The 25,216-nt window shown below is 58.3% G+C and overlaps 1 protein-coding gene across 3 annotated transcripts; it reads right to left on the bottom strand.

Annotated features, from left to right (window-relative positions):
• Positions 1-547: 547 nt before the first annotated feature.
• On the bottom strand, positions 548-23,955 carry FNBP4 (formin binding protein 4). Of its 3 annotated transcripts, none has more exons than XM_039536616.1 (17): positions 23,824-23,955; positions 19,924-20,016; positions 17,960-18,096; positions 17,490-17,679; positions 16,965-17,112; positions 16,759-16,879; positions 14,124-14,462; positions 12,533-12,743; positions 8,782-8,900; positions 8,047-8,151; positions 7,246-7,379; positions 6,090-6,268; positions 5,129-5,442; positions 3,938-4,082; positions 3,577-3,836; positions 2,666-2,823; positions 548-1,254 (listed from the first exon to the last, which is right to left on the bottom strand). In XM_039536616.1, exons 1-17 carry the CDS (start codon positions 23,942-23,944, stop codon positions 1,164-1,166), a joined length of 2,865 nt encoding a protein of 954 aa, XP_039392550.1. In that variant the 5' UTR covers positions 23,945-23,955; the 3' UTR covers positions 548-1,163. The 3 variants fall into 3 exon arrangements, with proteins under 3 accessions (XP_039392550.1, XP_039392551.1, XP_039392552.1); XM_039536617.1 differs by having other exon boundaries at positions 8,782-8,897; XM_039536618.1 differs by lacking the exons at positions 17,490-17,679; positions 17,960-18,096; positions 19,924-20,016; positions 23,824-23,955 and adding an exon at positions 17,278-17,449.
• Between the last annotated feature and the right edge of the window lie 1,261 nt (positions 23,956-25,216).

Here is a 25,216-nt window from a genome sequence, read left to right as displayed (position 1 = left end):
CTGTTTAAGTCAGACAGATCCCCCTTTGCTGGAGAGTTGGCAGAGGCGGTGGCTGGAGGAGCCTGAGTCACCCAGAATGTAGCTCCACCATGTCCCCCCACAGCCCGATTTGCAGGCACTGCCCTGCACCCAAGTGCACTCTCCACCCCACGCCGAAGTACAAGGACACGCAGGTTCTGAAGTATAAAAAGGGATTTTATTCATGTTTATGTACAAATTTACAAAGCCAAAAACTGGAGAAATACAAACGGCTGGAAACCCGAGCTGCCTTCCCTTCTGTGGGAAGAAGGTGACTGTTACCTGATTCTGAGCCAAAGAAGGGGGAGGGGGGGGGCGCTTAACAGGGACAAAAGCTACTTTCGCTGCAATCAGGGGACTGATGGGGAGCGAAAGGAGGTGGGGACTAGAACGGGGTAGAACTAGAGAGCAAACAGCAATGCTTTGCTGCGAGTGGCTCCTGGCACATGGCCTCCCACCACCTCTCAGCTGGCCCACAAACATGTCCAAGGGCCGACCAAAGGTCCAGGCAAAGTGGGCTTGTTTAGTCTCTGCACTAGGGCCTGCACAGACAGCCCTGGAATCGAGCGAAGGGCTCATCTGGGCCACTGGCTGGCTCTGACGGAGGAAGTGCACACGTGGGTTCCTACTCGGCGCAGGACAGAGCTCCAGCACCTTCGGGCCAGAGATGGTGGGAATGGCAATGCCAGGAGGCGTCCGAGAGAGCGAGGTCTGAAAGCCAAGGAAGAGCCGCCTTCTCCTTAAACCGCAAGGGGAAGGACAGGGTTCTGAGCTCGACTCGGCTCTACCAGCCAGGCCAAGCGTGGTGCGGGGGGCAGGTCTACCTGGTGCAGTCACTGCCAGAGCCCAACCCCAAAACGGACTATTCATGCCCAGTGCCCCCACTGTGCCAGGAGGAGCCGAACGGCGAGCACAAGGCCAGTCAAGGCCGCCCATTACCTAACAGGCCTTTCACATCCCGGCTCCCAGCCTGGAGAGGTCCCAGCCTGGGGGATCGCTGCATCAGCCCATTCAACTGAAACGGGATGCCCCAAACGGTTACAATTTATTGACAACAGTTGTATCGGTAAGAGGCCCTAAACTGTACACATGGTAGAAAAGAAAAAAAAAAAGGAAAAAAAACAAAAACAAACAGTGCCGATGCCTCATGTGCTCGAAGTGGTTTTCCTCCGCTTGAGCCGTGCTCGCCAGTCCTCCGGCAGGGCCTCGAAATTGGCGTTCCTCTCCGCCATGCCACTGTGGGGACAAAGGGCACCTCAGGGCCTGCAAAGGAGTCCGGGCAGAGCTTGTGCAGCCCACCCTCAGGGGCCTGATCTGCCCTTGGCAGGGGGTGGGGTGGGGTGGGCTCCGCGCAGAGGGGACGTGCACACGATACGAAGTTCACAGAGCTGCCTCTGACACAGAATGGCCAAATCAACCCTCCAGAGAGCATCAGGAGTGTGTCGGCAGGATGCTGGCCATATGCCTAAGATCTCCTGGGGCCGCTAGGAGGTGCTGTGCCAGGGAGCAGTTCTGGGGGCTGGGAAGGATTCAGTCAAGCACTGTCCCCTTGATGCTGGGAATCCCCACCCCGCTCACTCATGCATGACAGGTCAGGCTTCCCCAGGCCCAGAACTGATGGGAGGATCCAGCTTCCCCTCCCTCCCCCCTGCACACATACAACCTGCCCCCCTCACCAGGATGGGCAGAGGGGAGAAGTTTCTTATACACATCTTCAGAATGGGGCGTTCGGGCTCAAGCAGCCACTGGAAGGACCCCAGGGGAGGAGCTGGAGCGGCCACGAAACCCAACTCATGGGAGTTTTGTAAATACAGCGGCGGGAGGGACCTAGCCCGTGCCGCCCAGCTCGCTGCAGGGCAGCAGCAGGCTGCAAATCCAGCAGGGTCTTCTCCCTCCTCATGCCCTCTCGCCCTGCCTTCGCGCTTCCCAGGCCCCACTGCTTTACACTGTGAGCCCAAAGGTGGGGACCAAGGACCCTGCCCAGCTTGGGGCTATGGGACAGCTGGCCCTACACGCTGGAATGGGAGCTGAGGGCTGTGGTTAAGCAGGCGACATCATGAGTCAGCCTCCGCGCTGTGACTGGCGGAGAACTCCAGCTCGGCACAACGTGGGGGAAGCGGCCCAGCAAGGCAGTGCTGTCCCCGAGAGGAGGCACCGCTGGCCTGGCCTGGGAAAGGGGGATCTGCTAGAGGAGCTGGATTTCCAATGAACAGGGCACTGCTCGCGCGGGCAGGCTGATCCGAGGGGGAGTGCTCGAGGGTGCCCTGCAGATAGGTGAAGGGCACCAGGAAGTGCCTCACTAAGACACCAGCAATAACCGTTTGTCGGGACAGCCACGGGAAAAGAACCACGCCCACAATGATGCAATTGAGAGGCCGGGCCAGCGAGAGGCTCCCCTGGGGAATGTGGCCCAGAGAAAGGGGGCCAGGACCCCAGAGGCAGCATAGCACAGCCATGCTGCCCTGTCCGGGGGACGCTGGCTCTGAGGGGACGAACGCTCCCTCCTGGGACCCCTCTGCTGACACTGCCACCTGGGGGGGCTGGCTGGTGCCCTGGCCGGGGGTGCAGCAGGGACTGGATTACGAGGAGCAGGCTCCAGGCCCACCTGGCCCCTCCCAGTCACCCCAAGCCCCTCCCCCCCGCATACCTCACTAGCTGCTGCTGCTTCCACTCCTCGATGCGCTTCTGAGAGGTGAGCTCCCGGTCCTCCTCGCTGGAGCTGGAGTTCTCTTCCTCGTCCAGCTCCCGCTGGATACTCTGCCACTTCTTCACCAGCGACGGCATCTTCGCTTTCCCCTTCTTGCCCTGCACACGAAGAAGGGGAAGGGTTGGGACCATGCAGGTGGCACTGTGGGCAGGGAGGAGCACCCCTCCCCTACAGAGCCAGGGCAGGAGGGAGGAAGGCAACATGGACCCAGCCACAAAGACGGAGGCAAAGTGTGTGGGGAACGACGGCCAATGCTTGCAGGGGGGCACGTTACTCTGCTCCAGTGGCTGGCTGGGAGAGAAGAGGGGAGACTGATCAGCGAGAGTCAGGGGCGGGCACACTACTATATTACCATAGTGCCTGCAAACCTGCTGTGCTAGGGGCTGTACATTATTTATTAGGTGCATTACAGTAGCACCTACAGGCCCAGTCAGGGACGGGGACACAGTCCCCCCTTAATGCTGGAGGAGCCCCACGAACTCCGGGGAAGCGGTGTGTCTAGCTACCGCCAGTGAGAGAATGAGCTTCCCCCAGTCACTTCAATGCTGACTAGCAGCAAGCCCTGCTAGCCCAGCGCTGGCCCCATGCACCCCCGGGGGCCGACCTGCCCCACGCTAGGGGAGCCACTGCCCAGGAGCGGGGGCAAGCTGCCTGCAGCATCAACCCTTCACTCAGGGACTCCGAGGTTCTCCACACATCAGCCAGCCTCCCTTTACAGACAATGAGAGGGAAGTGACTTGTCTCCCAAGGCTGCAAAGTCCTGACTCTTCTCTCGCTGCTCGCTCCCACCCTGCAGGCCCGGCTTCCCCACAGGCCCAGCCCGCCCGGGGCAGCAGTGAGCCCACCCCTACCTTGTCCCTCCTCCCCTTGCGAGGTTTTTCGGGAGGCGGTGCTTTGGTGGTTGGGGGAGGCGGCGGTGGCGGCTGCGGCGGAGGAGGGGGAGGCGGCTGCTCTGTGGCCCCCTTGGCAGGCAGGGCTCCTCGTGCAGGGGCTGGCTGCGCCATGGTGGCCGCGAGCCCAGTGGGCACGGCACACTCCGAATAGCTCATGATGGCTGGCGCGGTCACCCCTAGGTAACTCGGTTGGAGACTCAGTCCCATGGGCTGAGGGCCTGCGGACACAGCAGAGAGATGGAGGTTGGTACGTCCCTGGCAGCCCCCGCTGCAGACGCTGCTCTAGCCTCGGGGCGGCCGCTCTGGGGCTGGTACTCACTGGCTGCCATGACGGGCTGGCTGTAGAGAACGGGACAGCTGCCGATGGTCGCTGCTCGCTGCACCAGCCCCGTGCTCATCTCACCAGCTTTCCTCTTCTGCGGTTTAGCGGTGAGGGCGGCGGAGGCGCTGCCTTCGGAGTTACTCTGCAGGCAGAGGGGGTGGGCAGTCAGGGGGCTGGACTGACTCCTGACCAGAGGGGAGATCTCCACGGCCTCTCTGCTGAGCCAGCCAAACCCAGTGTCCCTTGGACAGGGGCTCTCTCTGGCAAGGGGACGTGCCCGCTCGAGACAGCCCCAGGCAGCGCTGAGCCTAGGTGACCCAGCCATGGATGGAGCCACTTCTGTGTTGGCTGTCACACTGCCCCGGCTTGGGGATCGCACTGGCCCCCGTGGTTCATCCTCCCCATCACTCTGATGCAGCTGGCACCCACTGCCCCCTCCAAATTCCTAGCCATCGGCAGCTCCTGCAAGGCTAGGTCCTGCTCCAGCTGCTGCCCCCACCCGGCCCTCCTGTCCCTTGCACAGACGAGTGGGCTACTAGCACAGAGGGGCCTTGGATCTTGCACGCCTTTGGCCTGCGGTTTAACATGCCCCTGCCCCAGGAGACCAGTGGATTCTCTGCCTCGTGGGGGGGAACCATTTTGCACTCCTGGAAGAGGAACCATTTCACGAGGGTGAAATCCCCCCGCATAGAATACGAGGTTTAGGCTGTCCTAGAGCAGCACGGCCTCAGGCAGGAGCCGGACAGCTCACTACGGAACGCTTTGCCCCTTATCCATCGCAACTCCACTGATCCCCGGGCTCCCCTTCGCCGGTTTCACAGCACAGAACCACGGCAGGCCCAATGACCTCTCTGCCCATTAAAACTCATCTTTCCTCCCGCCAGGATCCAGAGCTGAGCAGTGTCCCCGGACCACCTCCTTTCCACTGCCTCTTGGGAGGGACCTTGGCAATGGCTTTTGGATTGGGTAAATCATTCATATCAACCTTCTCTCCCAGGACTGGGAGGGGGGAACGCAGAGTTGCTAGGCAGCTAGCCCTTAGCCATGGGGTGACAGGGGCTTGCCGCAGGAGGATACAAAGCAGAGCCACTGGGAAACACGCCCAGCCGAGTGATGCCAAGCTACTTGTCTCACACAGCACACCCGATCCTGGGCCCGCCCCGGGCAGCGGTCACTCCCCGCCCTCACCTGGCTGCTGGTGACAGCTGGGCGGAAAAGCGGTTTCAGAGGAGCATCTTCCTCTGTTCCTGGGGCTGGTGGTTCCTCGCTTTCCTCATCCTCCATCTCCACCTCCTGGATCTCTCCGTCCTCCCCAGGAGGCGGTGGCGGCGGCGGTGGTGGAGGTGGTGACTCTGGCGGAGGTGGGGGAGGCGGTGGCACCTCCAGAGGAAGAGGGGGTTGGAGCACGGGGACAGAAGACTGAAGCAGAGTCCAAAATGGAGAGAGCGGCACCAGGGACGTGGCAGGAACTTGGCCGGAGAAGGGCTCTTTGCTGAGAGGACCTGAGGAGACACATTGGTGCACGCTGGACAACCCACCCTGGAACTGCGCCTGCCACAACCCACCCATTCCTCCGCTCGTCTGTGCTGATCCCCTCCCCTGAGGCGTAGCCTGCTTCTTGGCAACTTCGGTGGCAGGGAGGCGCACTGCCCGTGTACGGCGGTAGGGTGAGGGACTGCGTGCCCTGAGGCTCTTGGGGAAGCGAGTGGCAGTGCAACTCCAGCTGCCCCGGGCACAGTGCCCCCCTTCTGGGTTCACTCCGTCCACAGCTCAGCTGCTCTCCTCGGCTAACCGAAACCTGGTGGCGTGTCGAGCCACTGCTCACTGGTGGCAGAGGGACCCTCTTCTCTTTCTCTGGCTCAGAGAAGCTTGTTCTGGCCCTATCAACCACCATCGGGGCCCCTCACCACCTTGCAGATTGGCCCTCGCACCTCGTTACAGACAGCAACTCTGACAGCAAGGGACTGGCCCATGGTCAGACAGCGAACCCAGGGAACTGAAGCCGGGTCTTGCTAGTGGTAGTGCTCTAACCACTGCACCATCCTTGGTACCAGCAGCTCTCCACCATCTGCCAGCCACGCTCACCCTCCCTCTAGCCAGTCCACACTGCTTCCCCCTCCCCCATCTCACAGCCCAGGCCCCCCAGTACCTGTGGAGTTCTCCACCGTGGAGTCACCACCGGACTCAGCTTTCTCCTTCGGAGCTGGTTTGGGAACAGCTTCAGCTTTACTGTCCGGGGCCTGCCCGTCCTCTTCCTCCTCGCCATCCGGGAACTCCCACTGGGACTCTCCTGTCTGCTCGTTAACATAGAAATAGCGCCTATGGTCCCTAGATCACAAGAAAGAACAGACGGCTTTACGTTCCCTCCCCTGCAGTGACACGCAGACATGGGCCTTTCCCGCGACAGCGCTGGGCTCTCACCGGGAAGCCCCTCATCTACCAGGGCTGCCATTCACAAAGGCAACAAACAACTTTGAGGAGGGAGGCGGGAGGTCAGAGCTAGCTCGCTCAAAGCTGTTTGCATTGCTGGCTCTGTGAATCCAGCCCCGAGCCCTTCCCTCCAAGAGAGAAGGGCTGGGAAAGCAAGCTAATGTTCACCGGGAGAGAGGGAGGGAGGGGGCGAGCTCTCTCTAGGAACAGGACTGTTAGGAACTGCCTCCGGAGTACAAAACAGGGAGCAGCCCAATTTAAGCAAGGCGGCTGCTCCCGCCATGGGCTGTCGAGGTCCCATGCATGATACTCTTGGTGTCAAACATACAGTGAACGCTAGAGAGAGGGAGAGGCTCTGGGAGCTGAAAAACAAAAGAGCAAACATTTCAAACAATGAACAAACAATCCAGAAAAGCCAAATAGAAAAAGAAATGTTTGGGTCTGACCTGCCGGTAGGAGACAGTAATCTTGCGCTTGGTTCCCATCCGCAGCCAGGGGGGCTCTCCTGAGGGTCAGCGCTGTTAGCCGGAGTAGAGATCCAGAGGTCCTGCAAAGTGCACAGAGCTCTCGCATGCGCGACCCCCCGAGCCCGCCCTCCTCAGCGCAGCTACACTCGGGAGAGTAAAAACCAGCTCTGTCCAATCACCGACCCAAAGCCATTCCAAACACTTTTTTAACAGGGATTTTTTTGGTCTCCAATTTGGTGGCTGGCCCAAACTCTGTGAGTGCCGGAGGTTCTCTGCCTGCCCAGCACCGCTAACTGCAGCTGCTCTCAGTCTCCGGACAGATGTCGCCAACGTCGTCAGGTGGTGATGGTCACAAATCATGTCTGAGAGGTCAAAGGTCAAAGGTGAAAAGGGGAGAAGAGTGCGTACCTGTCCCAGTGGCAGGACCAGCCTTTAGGGGTGGCGTTTATTTCATACTGTTTTAGCTGTTCGGCTGCATCTTGCAGTTTGCGTTTGAGGTAGTTTCCATTGAGAGCTCCTTCGCGCCAGTCTGCAATCCGGGTCTAGAGCCAGCAAGCAGAGAAACCGTCACACTACATGGTCCATTTTGGTCAATTTCAGTCATAGGATTTTAAAAATTGTAAATTTCATGATATATTGAAATCTGAAATGTCATGGTGGTGTAACTGTAGGGGTTGACCCAGCTCTGAAGGCAGCAGCGCAGAAGTAAGGGTGGCATGGTATGGTATTGCCACCGCTACTTCTGCACTGCTGCTGGCGGCAGCGCTGCCTTCAGAGCTGGGTGCCCGGCCAGCAGCCTCTGCTCTCTGGGACACCCACCTCTGAAAGCAGCACAGGCAATACCAGGACGCCCCTACAATAACCTTGTGATCCCCCCAAAAACCCCTCTTTTGGTTTGGGACCCCCAATTTGAGAAACGCTGGTCTCCCCCATTAAATCTGTACAGTATAGAGTAAAAGTACATATAAGACCATATTTCACAGGGGGAGACTAGATTTCATGGTCCGTGATGCATTTTTCATGGCCGTGAATTTGGTAGGACCCTGCCTATGGGTGGTGTTGGGCAAGGACACAGACCAGTCCTGTCTGGGTGGGCTGGGGGAAGGACTCAGACAATGAAGGGGGACAGTGGTTAGCTGCCTGGGACTTCCAGCACTCAGGAAATAGAAGGATGTTTGATTCCCGGGGACGCACACAGGCTTCCGTTACCTCGGTCTGCAACAGCAGCATGTGGAAGTTGGACATGGATTGTCTGTTGATGCCCAGGAACTCCAGCTTACTAGTCAGGGTATTTGCCAGCTCTCCGATCTGAAACTGCCAAGAGACAGGGCACACAAGGGGTGAGGATCGGCCCGCAGGCCCCGGAGGACTGCCAGCGCTCACGCAGCTATGCCTCTGCTCCACTAGGTAGCTAAGTGCAGGCGGGGGAGGCGGTGAGACAGTGCCCGTGGGCTGCACAGAGTGCCTGGCTCAGAACCTGCCTCCTCCAATCCCAGCATTACGCAAGTGGAGCCATTTCATTCTACCCAGCAGAGACCAAGCCTGCCCTGTGGTGAGCTAAGAAGCCTCCTCTATCTCTGACTTGGAGGAGTTACACTTGAATGGTAGGCAACCCACCACCACCACCCAGCCACTGCCTTCTCCACACCCGCTACACTGCTTGTCAGGAGCAGAGAGACGAGCAACACTCTCATACCCCAAACCCAGCTCACCTGCTGTCCCCAACCCTCCAAATTCCCACCTTCACCTGGGGCCGAGGCCAGAGGGCCACCCAATGGAGCGCTCCAGGGCTCCAAGGCCACGTTCCAACCCCGACATGGCTCCCTCCAGAGTGAGGATGGGAGGGAATCCGGGGTCACCCTGCCCCCCCCCCCGGACAGAGACGCAGTTGTGACCCAAACACTAGTCAATACCAAATTCTTCCCTCCCCTGCTACCCACTCACCTTTAGGTCCTGCTCCTCCTCTTCTGCTTTGGGCGCTCCCTGCGCTTTCACTTTGTCCTGGACCTCCTCCGGCTCCAGCTCTTTGTCTGATGCCTCCTCAGCTGCTTCTGCACTCGCTGCTGAGGGAGAGAAAACACACGAGACCTTCCTAACTGTTCCCACAGGGCAGCGCAATCGCCACCCACTGCATGGCCCCCCATCGGCGGGCAGTCAATTCAAAAAGCTCAGCCCTATACGGTCCTATTTTAAAAGTTCAGGTCTGGCCTGGGCTTCCCGGGCAGACTCTGGCCTCAGAAGGGACTGGGAGCAGGCAGAGATTTAATCAGCGCATTTGAAGAGGAGCAGTAGACAGCCCCCTCATCTGTTCCTTTATCATTTGCAAAGTACGGCTTTTCTCCTATTAAGAATCCAGGTCCTGGCTAGGCCAGAAGACTAAGGCCATGTCTACACTACAAACTATGTCAAACTAACTTGCATCGGAACATAACCACCGCTGTCAAATCGCGTGTGAGCGCATACTTGGCTCCTTGTGTTGGCGGTGCGCATCCTCACCAGGAGTGCTTGTATTGATTGTGTTGTGGGGCATTGTGGGTCAGCTCCTGAAAGCCAGTTACAGTCGGTGTAAGCAATGCGGCATCTACACTGATGCTGCGTTGACCTAATCACATTGACCGTGACTCAGCGCCGCTCGGGGAGGTGGTGGTCTAAATCGGCGTAGAGAGGTACTGACGTCGGCGGGAGCCAAATTTAAGTGAAGACACTTCCACAGCTAGGTTGACACAAGGCAGGTTACATCGACCTAACCCTGTAGTGTAGGCCCAGCCTAAGACAGCCAGCAAGCTAGTTCACACCTATTTCACTGCAGTCACCAATTAATGTCGGGAATAAAGGACGCCTCTGCAGGAGTCATACAGAGCTGAGCTCCCGATACACATCCCACCCACAGCCCTGCTCCTGGCCCACCGCAGCCAGGCAAAGCTCCCAAAATCTCTAAGGGTGCGTCGACCCAACAAGCAAACCCGTGGTGGCAGCAAGCCTCAGAGTCTGGGCTGATGACTTGGGCTCACGCTACGGGGCTAAGAACAGCTGTGTAGACATTCCCACAGAGGCTGAAGGCCGGCTTGCGGGACCCTCCCCCGTGGCTGGGTTTCAGCCTGAGCGGGAATGTCTACATGGCTGTTTTTAGCCCCATAGTGAGAGCCTGAGTCATTGACCCGGGATGAGACTCACAGAGCGTGGATTTTTGTTGGGTAGACGTACCACGTTCACCAAGCCAGAAGGCGAACTTCACGCAGCCCTTCCAGTTCGTCAACAGGAGTTTAACTCCAGTGACTAATGAACAGGGAAAGGGCACTGCTGTTAAAGATTCAACCCCAACCTCCTTCCTTCAGAGCGCGAGACCTGCCCGAGGAACCCTCCAGCCCAGCCACCGAAGGCCTGCAAGAGAGCAGGGGACACCCCCAAAGGGAGAACGAAATCCCAGTCAAATCACCTCTAATCTGTCTCTTACTCTGTTTGTGCAGCACCAGTCACGAGGCCGGATACTGGCTGGAGCTTCTGGGTATTTGTGTAATACAGACACCAGCCACCTCTTAGGATGGCACGGCCGGAACCTGCTGTTCTCACCCGAGGATGACTTTACAGCACGGCACGCAGGCCCAGCCCTCCCCACCAGCAGGGCCAGGCAGCTAGGGGAGGGGCCGCTCCCCTTAGGAAGGGAGAAGGGCTGTTTCTGGGGCTGGACAAACCCACGGCTCAGCTATTGCACAATCTCAGTTCGCACTATGAAGCCTCCCCGGCCTGAGCTGTTCAGCAACACTCAGGCCCCTGCAGGGTTGTTTCCATTCAGAGGAGAAATCGAGAACACCAACCAGGTCTGTGCTTTGGTGCAACCCTGTTTACCTGCAAAGAATGGACACGGAGTCCTGTCCCCTGAACTCAGAGCTCACAGCTTTCTCGCTGCCCAAGGAGCCGTCTCTGCTCCTGTCCAGGGCCTTAGTCTCTAGGCGACGAGGTGGGTTTTTCCAGCTATGACCATCACCACTGTCAGAGGGGAGGGTCCGGGTGCTGGGATCTGGGCGTCCCCTGAGCCCTCACTGAACGCGCACTCAAGCCAAGGCAATGAGTGGAGGCCTGGCAAGGACTGCTCTAGTGCACAGTCAGCCACAAACTCTCCTCCTTCAGCCCATCTCATTCCACCATGAGCCTGAGACCCTCCTATTCCAATCCCCTCTCATCCCACTCCATGTGAAGGCCCCACAGCAGCCAATGGCTCTGCTTTCCTCCACTGCCTCGTGTCCCTAGACCCAGCCAATAGGACATTTATCCTCTATTGTAGAAGGTGGTCCCCAGACCCTCCAGAACAGCTCTCTGCCCTTCCATGGCTTGGGAGGCAGAGTCAGACTGACCGGGGGGTGGGGGAGGGAGGCCCAGCCAGTCAGTGAGAGAATGTACAGATTCACATGCTGTTCTGCCACAGGATACAAGGACAACCCTGGACAGGGCTCATACTTAGGGCCTAGGAACCAGCTGAGATCATGGGACCCCCTGGCTAGACACTGTACATTCAGAGTAACAGACTGTCCCTGCCACAAAGACCTTGTCAGCTACACTGAGAGAATCCGTAAGGGCGCTCTGTACCTGAAGCAAAAGTCCTTAGGGGCATGGTAGGGAATTGGTGGTCCAGTCAGTGGAGCACAGAAACCAGAGGCCCAATCCATGGGGTGCATCTGCCCATGACAGGTGCCTGGGGTGGGGGGCAGAGATGACAGTCTGTGGGGAGCCACTGTCTGTTGCGGGGAGGGAGGGAGGGAGAGGAGGGGCGAGATCCACTGGCCATAGCAGGGGCCATGGGGGCCGATCTGTGGGGTGCAGCTGCTCAGCATGCTGGGAGCTGTGAAGCCAGCTGTCTCTGTGACAGAAAAGGGGCTCTGCAGAACTCAAGGCCAAATTGCCCAGGAAGAAGTTCGAATCCCAGCCAGACAGCAGGAAAGCAGCCCGCCCCGTTCAGAGGCGGGACAGACAGCAGGTTTGATACATATGCTGATGACCCCATAGCCCCCAGATTTTTTCCAGAGGCCCTGGACCCATCACACAGGACAGAGCCTTGAAGCACCCCCCAGGACTGCTGGAGGCAGATGGGACGTACCCCCAAGCACCGTCAGGAACAGAGATGCTCGGTGGCAAGGCCATCCACAGCTGCCAGGCTCTGCGGTGCAGTGCGAACCCTGTATGGCCAGAGCTGATCAGAGCTCAGTGCAGACCCTTCACAACCACCCAGCTCTACGAACCGATACAGCGAAGGCAACCTCCGTCCCACGAGCCAGTTCTGAACTGCTCCCATCACCCCGTGTGCTCCCCGAGAGCAGAGCCCAGCGCGAATACAAAATTTGTATCCGCACCTGACCCGTGGGCTGCAAAAGTGGTCCACGAATATCCGCATCCGTGGATATGAAACAGTTATCTCCAGCTTTGCAGGGCTCTGGGCTCGAAGTGCCAAGGGTGCTCCTCCCTGTAGAGGGCATACGCAGAGCCCAAGAAGACATTCATTGCTAATAACCCAGGCATTACCACTGCTGGGAGAGGAAAGAGCTCAGCCCGGGCCCTGCCCCCTCCAGACAAACCCTCGAGCCGGCAACCCCTGCGATATGAAGGAGGAGCCTGCGCTGAACACTGCGACTCAGTGCACGTCTCCCTGCAGTCACTGGCTGGGAAGCAAGGGCCTTGGCCCAGGAGGCGTCTCTCAAATTACCTGCTTCCTTGATTTCTGGAGTCTCTCGGCCAGTCTTGCTAGAGCTGCGGCTGGTGGACTCTGGGCTGGCAACCCCAACAAAAAGCTTCCACTTCCCTTGCACGGAGGCCGGCTTGGGCGCTGTGTCAAGAGATGCTGACTGGCTCCCGTCTGAGAGCGGGCTGGAACCCGAGACACTGCCATCTCCCTCCTCCAAGGCTCGCAGCTCCGCCTGCCACAAGACCAGAGGGTGAGCACTCACAGAAGGGGAGGGGAGGAGGGCAAAGCCTCCGGAGGAGCTGCACCCTGCTGACACGCAAGGAGGTGACCTCATGACAGAGGATGGCCAGGCCAAACCTGAGTGGGGCTGTGACCCCCTGCGCCAGGTCACCATGCCCAGAGCAGGAAGCCAGGCCCAGTGGGTCACCAAAAAACAGACAAGGTGCAGTTGGTGGGTCGCCCTGGTGAAAAGTCTAGGAACCACTAGCCTAGGTTGTCATGAGCCCCACTGGCGGATGTCACATCAGCCTGGCACAAGCGTGCCCCTGGCGAAGGGGGGTGGTAATAATGGGAACCCTGAGATTGGCCCCCGGGGGGTGGGGACCAATCCCTTTTCCCAGAGAGACTCTTTTCAGAGCTTTCCATCCATTGGCAATTCTCTCCGACTGGGGAATTGAAAACAGTGTCAGCTAAACAGACAGGGGCTCACGAATCACCTCCCCCCGGATTTCTACATGAAATGCTCAGGCCAATGCTGCTTCCTGGGACTCCAGTCCTGCTTCCTGCCACAGGGGAGCACAGCACTACACTTCAAATTGAGATCGACCTAGCTACGGTGGCCGGAGGTGTGAAAACCACCTGCCCCCTAAGCACTGTGGGTATGCCAACCTACCCCCGGGTGTAGACGCGACAAGGTCGGCAGAACAACGCTTCCGATGACCTAGCTACCACCGCTGGGATGGGGGGGGAGGGGGGAAGAGAGTTCCTCCAGTAATGGAAAAACCCCTTCCATTGCTGTACGATGCGTCCACGCTACAGCAGCACAGCTGCAGCAGCACCGTAGCGTCTGCAGTATAGACATGGCCATGGGGTCATTCTGCCGGAGGGAGGAGCGTCCTGTGTGGTGTCTCCCTGGACACTCTGCCCCATAGGTGATGGGGGGCAGCCCCTGAATCCCCACTCAGTCCCTAGCACAGACCACACAGGGGCTGGGTGGCCATTGCGACTAGGTTTTCTCTCGGCCCGCTTGGACTGTTCTCAGTGGTAGAAGACAGAGCAAGGAGCAATGGTCTCAAGTTGCAGTGGGGGAGGTTTAGGTTGGATATTAGGAAACACTATTTCACTAGTAGGGTGGTGAAGCACTGGAATGGGTTATCTAGGGAGGTGGTGGAATCTCCGTCCTTAGAGGTTTTTAAGGTCAGGCTTGACAAAGCCCTGGCTGGGATGATTTAGTTGGGGTTGGTCCTGCTTTGAGCAGGTGGTTGGACTAGATACCTCCTGAGGTCCCTTCCAACCCTGAGATTCTATGATTCTATGACTGTTAATGACACAGGGGTTCCCTCCAACAGCAGCCCAGCAGCCCCTGCCCCCTTTTCCCCCAGCTGCCACTTACCTTCTTCCTCTCCAACACCATCTCCAACTCCAGCGTGTCCTGCTCCTCCTCCTCCTCGCTGCTCTCCCCTGACTGCACCACGCTGCACAGACCCTCCTGGGAAGGGTCTTCCAGAGCATCCATGCAAGGGTCCTGCTCGTCAGCAGCCACCGACGCTTCCCCTGCGGCCATCTCCTCCGCTGGCACCGGCTCCACCTCCTCCTTACAGATCACCTTCCTCCTCCAGCGCTCCTCTTCCTCCTTCACCACCTCAGGGACCAGCGGAGCCAGCAGGGACGCCGCCACCCCCTTCTTCTCCTCTTCGCTGCTCGAGAGGGCCTGGACGCCTTCATTCACCTCCTGCAGGACAGACAAGAGTCACGGGCTCTCCCCAGTTCCAGAATCGCCGCTGCCTGACAGCCCGAGGGACTCTCAGAGCAGAGGGAGGAACAAGACTCCCCTGTAGAGATCCCTGCAATGAGGGCCTTTTCCCAGCCAGTGATTTGCAGCAATCCAGGAACAGCCAGTCTCCAGCCTCCGATACCAGCCAGTGCCAGGGGCTTAGGAGGAAGGTGCAAGAACCCTGCAGTGGACAATTCTGGAGTAATGAGCCTCTAGGGAAAGTATCTCCCTAGCCCTGTCAGTGAGAGGTTCGGTACCTAACCGTTGTCAGGGAGCGTGGGGGAGTCAGGGCCCTGCACTCCCCATTTCCTGCGGTTCACCGTGACTCTCAGCCAACCAGTAAAACAGAGTTTATTAGATGACAGGAACACAGTCCCAAGCAGGGCTTGTAGGTGCAACCAGGACCCCTCACAGCCAGGTCCCTCTGGGGGGCAAGGATCTTAGACCCCAGACTTGGGGTTCCCTGCCTCTTCCCAGACAGCCCAAAACTGAAACCAAAAACCTCTCCAGCAGGCTCTCTTCCTTAGTCCAGCTTCCCGGGCAAAGGTGTTGACTCCCCCCACCTCCCTTCCTGGCTCAGGTTACAGGTTCAGGTGCTGTCCCTCACCTAAAATCATCCCCTGCTTTCCCATCCCCCATGCAGACAGTTCCTACTGCATCACAACCCGCTGCATCCCACACAGCAAACACCCGGAGTTATGGCCGATCCTTTCTGAGACCCTGGGCGCTGCTGGCGTCCGGGTGCGTTGCGGGCCTGCAAGACCCAAACATCAATGGGGCCTGGTGTACGGAGACTTCCTCTTAGCAAGGGACTCCTGAGTGCGGCCTGGGAGAAGGGGCTACTGGGAGCGTCTGGCCCTCCTCCTCTCCCTCACCCCCCACAACGTCCTCTCTAAGCTGGACAGCTGCAGCCTTTGCAGACCCTTCCCACGGATGTTTTTCCAGCCTCTGATCACTCTCATCGCCTGCCTCTGACCCGTCTCCTTCCTGAGGCGGGGGACCCAGAACTGAACGCAGGCCTCCTGGGGAAGGCATTGATCCAGAGGGGCACTAGAAGATGGCCAGTAGTTTTTATTCTCTTACCATGCAGCCGGATACTCTACGTGGCCCCCTAGGCACGGCATGCCCTCCCTGAACTCCTCCATAAAACAGCAAACCTGTCCTCCTCCAAACTCCGCCTCCCACCAGGGATGTTATACAGGGGGGACACTGCAGACGGAACACCTCCCAGCCACAAAACCAGGGGCACAGTCAGAGAGTCCCCGGGCAGCGCACTCAGAAAGAGAATACACGCTTCTCTACATGATCAGCCTGGGACACCCAGTGCCACAAACTGCCTATCAGGCCAAGAGTCTGGGAGGGTTGGAAAGAGGAGCAGAGGTTTCTCTGGAGGGCAACAGCCAGCCTCCAGTTATTGGAGGACGCTGTCTCTGTGGGCAGATTGGCCCATCACTGCCTCGTGCAGGGCTCCTTGCACCTTCATCAAAGCAGAGGCTCCTAGGCTTTGTCCGTCCGATCCGGCACAGCAAACCCTGAGCTCCTCCCCTCAAAGTAACTCCTTGGCCTGGCATCGTCGTAGTCACCGGGGCAGCTCTCAGGGTGTGTGCAGAGCGAAGGCCGCCCACGTGGCTCCCGACAGCCTCGCTGACTCAACGCAGCTCCGGCAGAGGAAGCGGGAGTCTCTCTGCACTGCTAGCCAGGTGCCACGTACTGCCCACTGCTGCACTGTGCCAGCCCCACAGAGGGAATCGGCGCCCCGGTGAAGCAGAAGTTCCCAGTGCTGGCAACGTGCTCAGTACCGCAGGATCCATCCAGCAAGGCAGCCCTTGCTTCGGAGCCTGAACAGCCCCTCCACCCAATCCAGTTTTCATTCCCACACCCCCAGGCCCCTCCAGCAGGTGCCCATACCAGAGCAGAGAGCGCCCAGCTGGCATGCTGAGCCGCCCTTCTGCAAGGGTAAGAAGAGCACCAAGTGAACACAGGACCCATCGGGGCCATTCCTAGGCAGAGTGGCACTTGGAGCATGCATCCCACCACTAGAGCAGGATTTTCCACCCAGGGAGGTGGGGGCGGGGAGCCTGGCCTCAGAGACGCCCAGCTGTCCACACTCTGGCTAGCTGAGGTTCCTCTGGGCTCTATCTCCTTCCTGGCCCCTCTGTTCCCTGGGAGCCCAGGGCGAGGCCAGCCTGCAGCGTGAGAGCGTGTCTCATTGAGATGTTCTGCAGGAACGAGGAAAGGGGTGACTCCCACTGACCTTCTTCACCTCTCGCTTGGGTAGGACGGTCCCACGGCTAATGCTGGCAACAGTGACCCCTTTCTCCTGAGGGTAGAGGTCTGCAGCCACCAGGAAACTCCCATCAACACCTGCCACAGAGCTGGGGAGGGAAAGCAGAGGCTGTGACGGGCACACACCAACAGGCCGCGCCGCCCCCCCGTGCTCCAAAGGTGGCCGGGCCTCACCTGGGCTGATAGCGCTGCAGCCCCTGGACCTGGGTGGCGAGGTACTGCGGCAGCTCCCAGGTCACCTCGTTAGTCCGCGTGTTCCAGTAATAGTAGCAGCCAGTGTTCTCATCCCAGACCTCCTGCCAGTCTCCCATCTCCACGCCCACTGAGGGAAGAAAACCAAAGGCCGTGAGTGAGCAGGATGCCCCTAAGCCCGCCGCTAGGCACCATGGCCCTCTCCACGTGCCTCAGGAGACAGGGACCCCACCCTCTGTCCCTGCACTCACCCCACGCGCCAGCCACTCACCAATAGCCCTTGGAAGACACAAACCTGTGTGTGTCGGCCACTAAGTGTTTCATTCTTGGGGCTACAGCACAACATTCATCTTCTGACATCACAGCTAGAGAGAACGCGGCTGTTTCCAGGCAATGAAAGGGACACGGGGGCTGGCGTGCTGCCAGGGATGGAGGCCCCCCCCAGCGACCCGGCTGGAATGGCTGCCTGCACGCCCTGGGGCAGACGAACCCGGCAACAGAGCTCACCTCCTGCCAACGAGCACTGGGTGTCATACTGCCACTCCGCCGGCTGGGCAGAGCCCGTCCCATTCGCCGTAGCAGAGGGATGGCTCGAGGCAGACTCCTTGGGCTCTGGGCGCGGCGGAGTCGGCGGGGGCGCGGCAGAGGCACCAGTGGATCCAGCAGGCTGGGGCGGAGCTGTAATAGCATCAATCTCCTTTGAAAGCACAAAACATTTCCAAATTAATTGAAGCCCCAGATTTGGGGCAATCAGCGTATTCCCCTACGCACAGGGAGCAGTCGCTACCCCAGGCGAGTCCTTCAAACTCAGCAGCCCTGGAACCCCACCCCCGCCCACCAGCTTCATCCTCCACCCCCTTGCCTTCCACCCCAGCAAAAGCACGTTTGCCCACTTTTCTCCACAAACACGGCTCAGGTTGTCAGAAGGTGGTGACTCCGGAGCCCTGCCTGAGACCCAGGGCAGGTTTTCTACTCACCGCCAGGAAGTTTGCCAGCGTGCTGTCAATGTCTGTTGAACTGTTGCCGTTTGCATCTGTAGACGGCACTGATTTCTCAGGTGCCTCTCCCTCCTCATCATCACTGTCTGCGTATGCACCGAGCAAACATAAGCCACCTAGGCAGAGGAGAGTTACCAGTGAGAGTTTCCCTCCACCCTCGGCTGCCTGGGTTTAGAGCAGAGGACAGAGAAAATACTTCAAATGCAATCTGTGAAACAGCCACCTGCCAGGATTCGCTGAGCAAACTCAGAATGCCACACAATGCACACGCAGCTGTTCTGGGGGCGCAGAGGAGAGCAGAAAGAGCTCACTGGTTTTGGGCAACTGAACACCACGCGTACCCTGCTTCCAAGCTACAGCTCTCTTGCCAGTTCTCACCTCTCGCACCATGCGCACAAGGAGAGGCAACAATCCCAAGGTACGTAGGAAGCATCACTGAGCCATCGACAGAGTCTGCTCCTCTGAGGAGATGATCATTACTCATACTGTGGTACAGACACACCAAAGACGTGGTCCCTGCTCCAAAGGGCTTACAACCTCATTTAAAACAAGATGCAACTTTGCAACCATGGAGGCTAGAAACTTGCTATCCTGAATGTGCCATGCGGGTCCCACACATCCCTACCAGACCTCTGCTTTGGAGACTGAAAGGTCACCGGGAACGCCCTCCTAAGTACTTATTCAGGGCAGTCCAGAATGTGCCAGCGCTGTACCATTTAAAGCTTATCAAGGTGACTGTTGTGAGCAGCATTACAAATCAGGAAAGCCAGTTGCCTATCCCAGAGTTGTAGGTGTTTCAACTATTTAACTACTGAATAAATCTGAGAAGTGGCAAAACAGATTTAACGCTCCACACGTTGCTGGAGCTCAGTGAGCTAAATCAGGCCGTAAGCATGGGACTGCTGTAAATGAGAAAAGCTCTCTGCCAGCAACCTTTCCACTGAGATGGAGCCATTCCCTCCAGGTGCCATCAGAGCACGCAGCTCCGGATTCCAACCTGGGGTGTTTAGCTCAATGATGCGCACAAATTCCAAAAGCCAGCTCCCCGATGGGCCCTAAAGGTGAGCACAGAGGGGGGAAAACAATTGTATCTGCCCCTTGCTTTGTTTCATAATGGTCACTAACAAGGGGCCTGAAGAGTTTCTTCCACTCGCTCTTCATGTTACAAGTCCAGGTCCCTGGAAAAACCAGCTAGACAGAAGAGTGTATGGAGGACTAGCGGGTTTGACACTTGAACCTAACGGAGGCCGGGTCTGCACAAGGATTGTATATCAGTAAAAGTTATGTCTCAGGGTGTGAAAAATTCACACCTCTGAGACATATCTATACTGACCTAATTCCTGGTGTAAGCAGAGCGAGGTCGATGGAAGAGTTTTTCCACTGACCTAGCTACCACCTCTCAAGGAGGTGGATTAACTATGGTGATGGGAACCCCACCTCACCCCCATCGCTGTAGTTCATGTCTACACTGCAGTGCCATTTTAAGCACAGACATACCCTGATTGAGGTGGGAAGGGATTTTTATTCAAGCTGCATGAGACTCTGAGTGACCAAAACAAAGCCAAAGGGGTGGAACAAATATCTGGCTAAAGACTCAACACCTCCACATCATCAATTAGAGCTGAGGAAGATCACAATCCGCTGAGTCATCTGGGAAATCCTTCAGTGCAAACAGGAAAACAAGACCTGACATCCCTGAGCCTTTCAAGGTAAAGCACAAGCAAGGGGCGCTTGCTTTGAATGATCCGGTAACGCCTCCTTCACACACAAACGGACCAGGGCCCAAACGCCATGTCTGCCTTTGCCAGCTGCCTTCCAACGACAACACGTTGCGCTTAGAGCGTCCGGCGCCAGACAGACGCAGACTTGGCTGCTTGCCCTTAGTAACTGCAGACTGAGCTAAAGCCTAGGGAGAGTGAAGGGAGGAGAAATGCCCCACCTACCTGTTGGCTTGACAGCTGCCGGTCCAGCAGGTGCAGTCATTTGGGGTGGGTTTGGAGCTGTTCTGGGAACCTCCCCAGCCACCTCGAGTTCATCTGGGCGAAGGAAGGAAAAGTGACAGTCACTTCAGTAGGCCGCATCCAGGGAAGAGCCTCTGCCACCAAAGGAAGCTGGGGACAGGAACTCCCTACTCCAGTTTCTCAGTAAGCACCGTGCAGGGGTAATACATCTCCCGCTCCACAAACAGCAGCTCCATACGCTCCCCTGGGATGGTCACTGCAACTTGTCCTGGGGAAGCACCCGCAGACTCTGCTCTCAGTCCTGGGATACCATCCAGACAGAACAGCGCCAGCCCCCAAACGATTACAACCGAACCTCACGTGACTCAAGTGACCGTACCAAGCAGAGGGGAGGGAGGAGGGTAATGAAAAAAAAAACAGCATCTACGCATGGCAGCAACGGGCCGTGTGCACAACCGAGCAGCTCGGACTCACTGCCAAGTTTTCTCTTTCATAAATAAATAAAAATCAGCTCTCTCCAAGACTCGTGGGCCGGCTGATTGCTTGTAGGCAGCAGGTCTTAAGGAGGGAAGTGGAAGCAGAGCAGGTGCATGACACGGCCAGCTGTGGGCATGACCCAAAGCAGGAAAAGGGACAGCCCGTGCCCCTGCTGCTCTTGCCCAGGTGGACCAAGCAGCTGCAGGCTGTTCTGGGGGCAGACAGCACAGCAGCCTCCCCATCCTGTTCCCCTGAGCAGCTCCAGCACTACCACTGCCCAGCTGCTAATCTCTCCAAGGAAATTCCCGAGACCATACTGCTTAGTCACCTACTATACAGGAAGCCCCCAGGTTTAGCTGAGACCAGACCTCTGCTGTGCAGGAGCCCTGAGCACCACCCCCACACTATGGAAACTCCCAGAATGCTGTGCCACTGATTCCTGGCTCCTGCCCAAACCAGGCAGGAAGCCCAGGCCTCAAGCTCTGCACTCGGTCCCTTGCGTCACTGCGCTGAACGCGTGGAGGCCACTGGCACAGAATTCGTTTTAACAACTGTATTTTAAGATCTTTATTTTCCTCTCAAAGCTTCTTTTAGAACAGGGGTGGGAAAACTACAGCCCGTCGGTCACATTCAGCCCATCAGACCATTTAATCTGGTCCTCAGCTCCCGCTAGGGAACAGGCTTGGGGGTTTGCCCTGCTCCGGCGCTCCAACCGGGGAGTGGGGTCTGGGACTTTCCCCGCTCCACGTGGCTCCCAGGAAGTAGCCAGCATGACCCCCCGCCCCTACGGAGTACAAGGAGGCGTGGCCAGGCAGCTCTGTGTGCTGCCCCAGCCCAGCCCTGCCCTCCAAACCCCTCGTCCCAGCCCGGAGCCCCCTCCCACAGCCTGAACTCCTCATTTCTGGCCCCACCCCAGAGCCCACACCCCCAGCCAGAGCCCTCACCCCCTCCTGCACACCTACCCTCAATTTTGTGAGCATTCATGGCCCGCCATACAATTTCCATACCGAGATGTGGCCCCCCAGGCCAAAAAGTTTGCCCACCCCTGTTTTAGAACCTGAGATTCAAGAAACTGGCAGGGTGGCCCACTGCCCAGTTGGACAAGGATCTTTGCTTCCCTTCTGCCAGATACCGACTGGCATTCCAGTGAGGCACCAACTGGGCACTGAGGGGACTAGGAGCTGGGGCCTGCCGATGGTGAAATTATCACATCATGAAGGCAAACAGGGCAGAAGGCTTTTCAGTGGGCTCGGTCAGGAAAACCATAGGGTCTGTGGGGAGTGAGGCTGTGAACTGCAAGAGAAGATATTAGCCTCCACCACGAGAATGGCAGAATGGTCTCCTGGGAGCACTGGATGGGGCTAGATACTGCTTTGCCAGTGACGGGCAGGGTCTGGCCCAGCTGTTCACATGTGTCCAATTCTCCAAGACCTGGTACATCCACTGAGAGCGACTGAGTCAATCTGTTACCCAAGACTGAGCCTTCTGCTCCAAAGCAGAACATGCTGTAATTAAATCTGTGCAGGGCTGCATCCAAGGTCAGATGCCAGTAACACACCAAGCACAAAAAGGGAATAAACCCCAGAGTATAACAACATTGCTATCCTTTCCCGCACCTACCTCCACAATCTACAGACCCTTTGCGCCCAAACTATGACTGCCACTACGCAACTCCAAGATGCCATGTCTGCAACAGGTGAAGAATCCAGTCACTCACAGCAGGAGCAAAGGACACAGGGGCTGAGCAGACAACTGGAGAGAGATGAACACAACCAACCACCACAATAGCTTCCACTCCTACTTTGGAAAGGCAGAAACAGCCCATACTGATCAGCCAGTCACAGGCCAGACAATAAACAAAAGCATCAGAGAGCTGCAAGGACATAAGGAAAAGCCTGCAGGCCTGCAATCCAATAAAGAAACCCCTAAATAAATACGATGCACCAACAGGCTACCAGCGATAACCTGACCCATTAGACCGGTGGTTCTCAAACTTTTGTACTGGTGACCCCTTTCACGTAGCAAGCCTCAGAGTGCGACCCCCCCATATACATTTAAAACACTTTTTTATATATTTGACACCATTATAAATGCTGGAGGCAAAGTAGGCTTTGGGGTGGAGGCCGACAGCTCGCAACCCCCCATGTAATAACCTCACAACCCCCTGAGGGGTCCCGACCTCCAGTCTGAGAAACTCTGCATTACTGTACGGCAGCACCCCACTATTCAGGCTGAAATCAGCAGCCCTGTGTCCATCACCCTGCCAGCGAGGGCTATGATACACATGTAGACACCCACCTAATGACCCCATACCTACCACCCTGCCAGTGACAGTTACAACACACACAGAAACCCACCAAGCAACCCCACACCCTGCCAGCGAGGGCCACAACACACACAGCGAACTGCTCAGAGACCCTGCATCCCAGCCAGCAAGGGCTAGAATACACATGTAGAAATCCAGCCAGCAGCTCTGTGTCCACTGCCCTGCCAGCGAGAGACAGAATGCAATATAGAAACTTGCCCAACCATGGGGCAAGGGCGATTAACAATCACCTTCTGGGGCCATTCCTACCAGCAGTGTAACAGACAGCAAACATTATTAGCTCTTTTGGGAACTACGGACTTCTGTTTCAGTTAGTTTCCCCAAACCTTTTTTTTTTATACCATTACAGCACCGACTTAACCAAACACCCATTGCCGCCCGCCCCCCCCAATGCCCCGAAGCACTAAACCACACACGCCTCATGTAACCCCTGGTGCTGGCTGGATGAGATCGAATTTCCAGCATCTAAGGCCAAACTGACAGCCTGAGGGGACTCGGGGTGATCCCCACCAATCCCCACACCCTGAGCCCTGCTGACAGGGCAGGTCCTGTCCCTCCAGGGCCAGCCACCCCGGAGTGGTCAGGACAGATATGGCATCAGGTAGGGCCTGGGCCGGGCCCACACTGGACAGCGTTGGCACCAGGGGTGGACAGGCCCTGCCAGGGAGGGGGCTGCAGGCTAGAATGGACAAAAACACCCATGGCATCACCCCCCACCCCTCTGGGACCCCCACCCTGGCCCTACCCCCCTCGGAGAACCCATCGCAGCCCTGCCTCCCTTCCCCAGACATACACCCCCCCGGCCCTGCCTCCCTATACACCCCCTGACCCTCGCACCCCCTGGCCCCTCTAGGTCACCCCCTCCTGCCCTGGGCCCCTCCCCAGACACCCCCACCCCAGCCCTGCCTCCCTTACACCCCCTCCTGCGCTGGGCCCTCCCCAGACACCCCCACCCCGGCCCTGCCCCCTCCGCCCCTGGGCCCCGCCCCTGACACTCCCCGGCCCGCGCCCCGCCGGCCAGGCCGCAGGCCCCAGGCCCCCGCAGCCGGCGCCGCCCCCGCGGCCCGCCCGGTCCCTACCGGCTTCCGAGCCCGAGCTGAGGTCGGGCGGGGCCGGCCCGTCGCGGGCGGCGCGGGGCCCGGGCGGGGAGAGCTGCAGGATGGGCCGGCGGCCCGGCGCCGCGCGACCCTTCTTCCCCATGGCGCGCGGTGCGGCCTGGGCCGGGGGCGGGGCGTGTGACGACACGGCGGGGCGGGGCCGGGGGTGTGTGTGACGACACTGCGGGGCGGGGCATGGGGAGGCGGGGGCGGGGTTCCCTCCGCCTGAGCCCCTCGCTGGGTGGGGGGAGGCTCTGCCCCCGCTCTCACCTAGCGCCCGAGGCTGCAGGACCAGCCCAGCACCACCAGCGGGATCTGCACGAGGGGACCCGCTCATGTCCCGATTTTTGGGTCTCTCTCTCCTATAGGCTCCTGTTACCCCCCCCCCACACACACACACACCCCGTCCCGATGTGTCCCACGTGCTGTCTGCTCTGCACCCCGCGCTGGTGGGCTGCAGGGAGCTGCTGAGCAGCGCGGGCTGAGGCGGGGGCTTGGGGCTTCTAGGACCCTGCAATACAGCCCAGGCCAGGGCCCAGTTTGCTGCCGGCCAGCCCCTGGCCGGTTGCTGGGTCTCCTTGCCTCTCCCTGTGGCAGGTTAACAGGATTCCAGCCTACAGCTGCCCAGCCCTGGTGCAAGGACCCAGGCAGCGGCCGGCCTGGAAGCCAGAGCTGGAATCTGCCTTGCAGCCAGGGAGTAGGGGAAGCTGGAGGCCTAGGCAGGTGAGCTGAGCTGCCTAGAGAAAAGCCCAGGGACATGAGCTGATGAAGCTAGGTACCAGCGGTCACGGATCCCCAGCTCCAGTGCTCTGGTACAGCTCTGTAACTGTCCCTGGGAGGAGCCCTTCAGTGCATCAGCCCCCCTACAGTCACACCCTCTCAATGGGATAAGCCCCTTGGCTTCACTGCCTCCTGGGACCGGACCTCTAAGCCTGCAGCACCCCTGCTTCACAGCCTGAGGTCCCATCAGTGAGTCCACCTGAGATGGGCACATGGGACGACTTGCCCACCCAAAGGGAGCAAATGCATCCCCCCACCTTCCTTAAACCTGAGTGACTCTCAGCCAGTGCTGTAAAAGCAGACGACTTTATTAAATGTCTGGATCACAGCATAGAAAATCCTTATTTAACAACGGAAAGTTACTGCAAAGTCCATCTGGGTCAGTCTAGAGACCCCTGACCCCATTAGGCCCAGTTCAGAAGCCTCCCTCTGCCTCCAGCAGCCCACACTTAACCTCACTTGGCTCCTGCTGTAATTTGTCCTCCAGCCAGTCACATCTGGCTAGCTTCCTAAGGAGGGGGGCTGTCCATGGTCATTTGTTGCTAGGTGCCAAATGTCCAGGCAATTGGAGTGGCCATTGTCTTCTGGGACTCTC

Source organism: Mauremys reevesii, linkage group 4, assembly GCF_016161935.1.
Source record: "Mauremys reevesii isolate NIE-2019 linkage group 4, ASM1616193v1, whole genome shotgun sequence".
Classification (NCBI taxonomy): domain Eukaryota; kingdom Metazoa; phylum Chordata; order Testudines; family Geoemydidae; genus Mauremys; species Mauremys reevesii.
The sequence above is the reverse complement of the archived record's forward strand: the minus strand, read 5'-3'. Positions and strand labels throughout refer to the sequence as shown.

Bases quoted from the DNA above. Each gene is read 5' to 3' on its own strand.
- FNBP4 (XM_039536616.1), bottom strand. From the start codon at position 23,944: ATGGGGAAGAAGGGTCGCGCGGCGCCGGGCCGCCGGCCCATCCTGCAG. The intron at 17,680-17,959 runs GTGAGTAGAAAA...GTGCTTTCAAAG, and splicing joins CGCTGGCAAACTTCCTGGCG to GAGATTGATGCTATTACAGC. The intron at 3,837-3,937 runs GTGAGTACCAGC...CTGTGTCCGCAG, and splicing joins CCAGCCCGTCATGGCAGCCA to GCCCTCAGCCCATGGGACTG.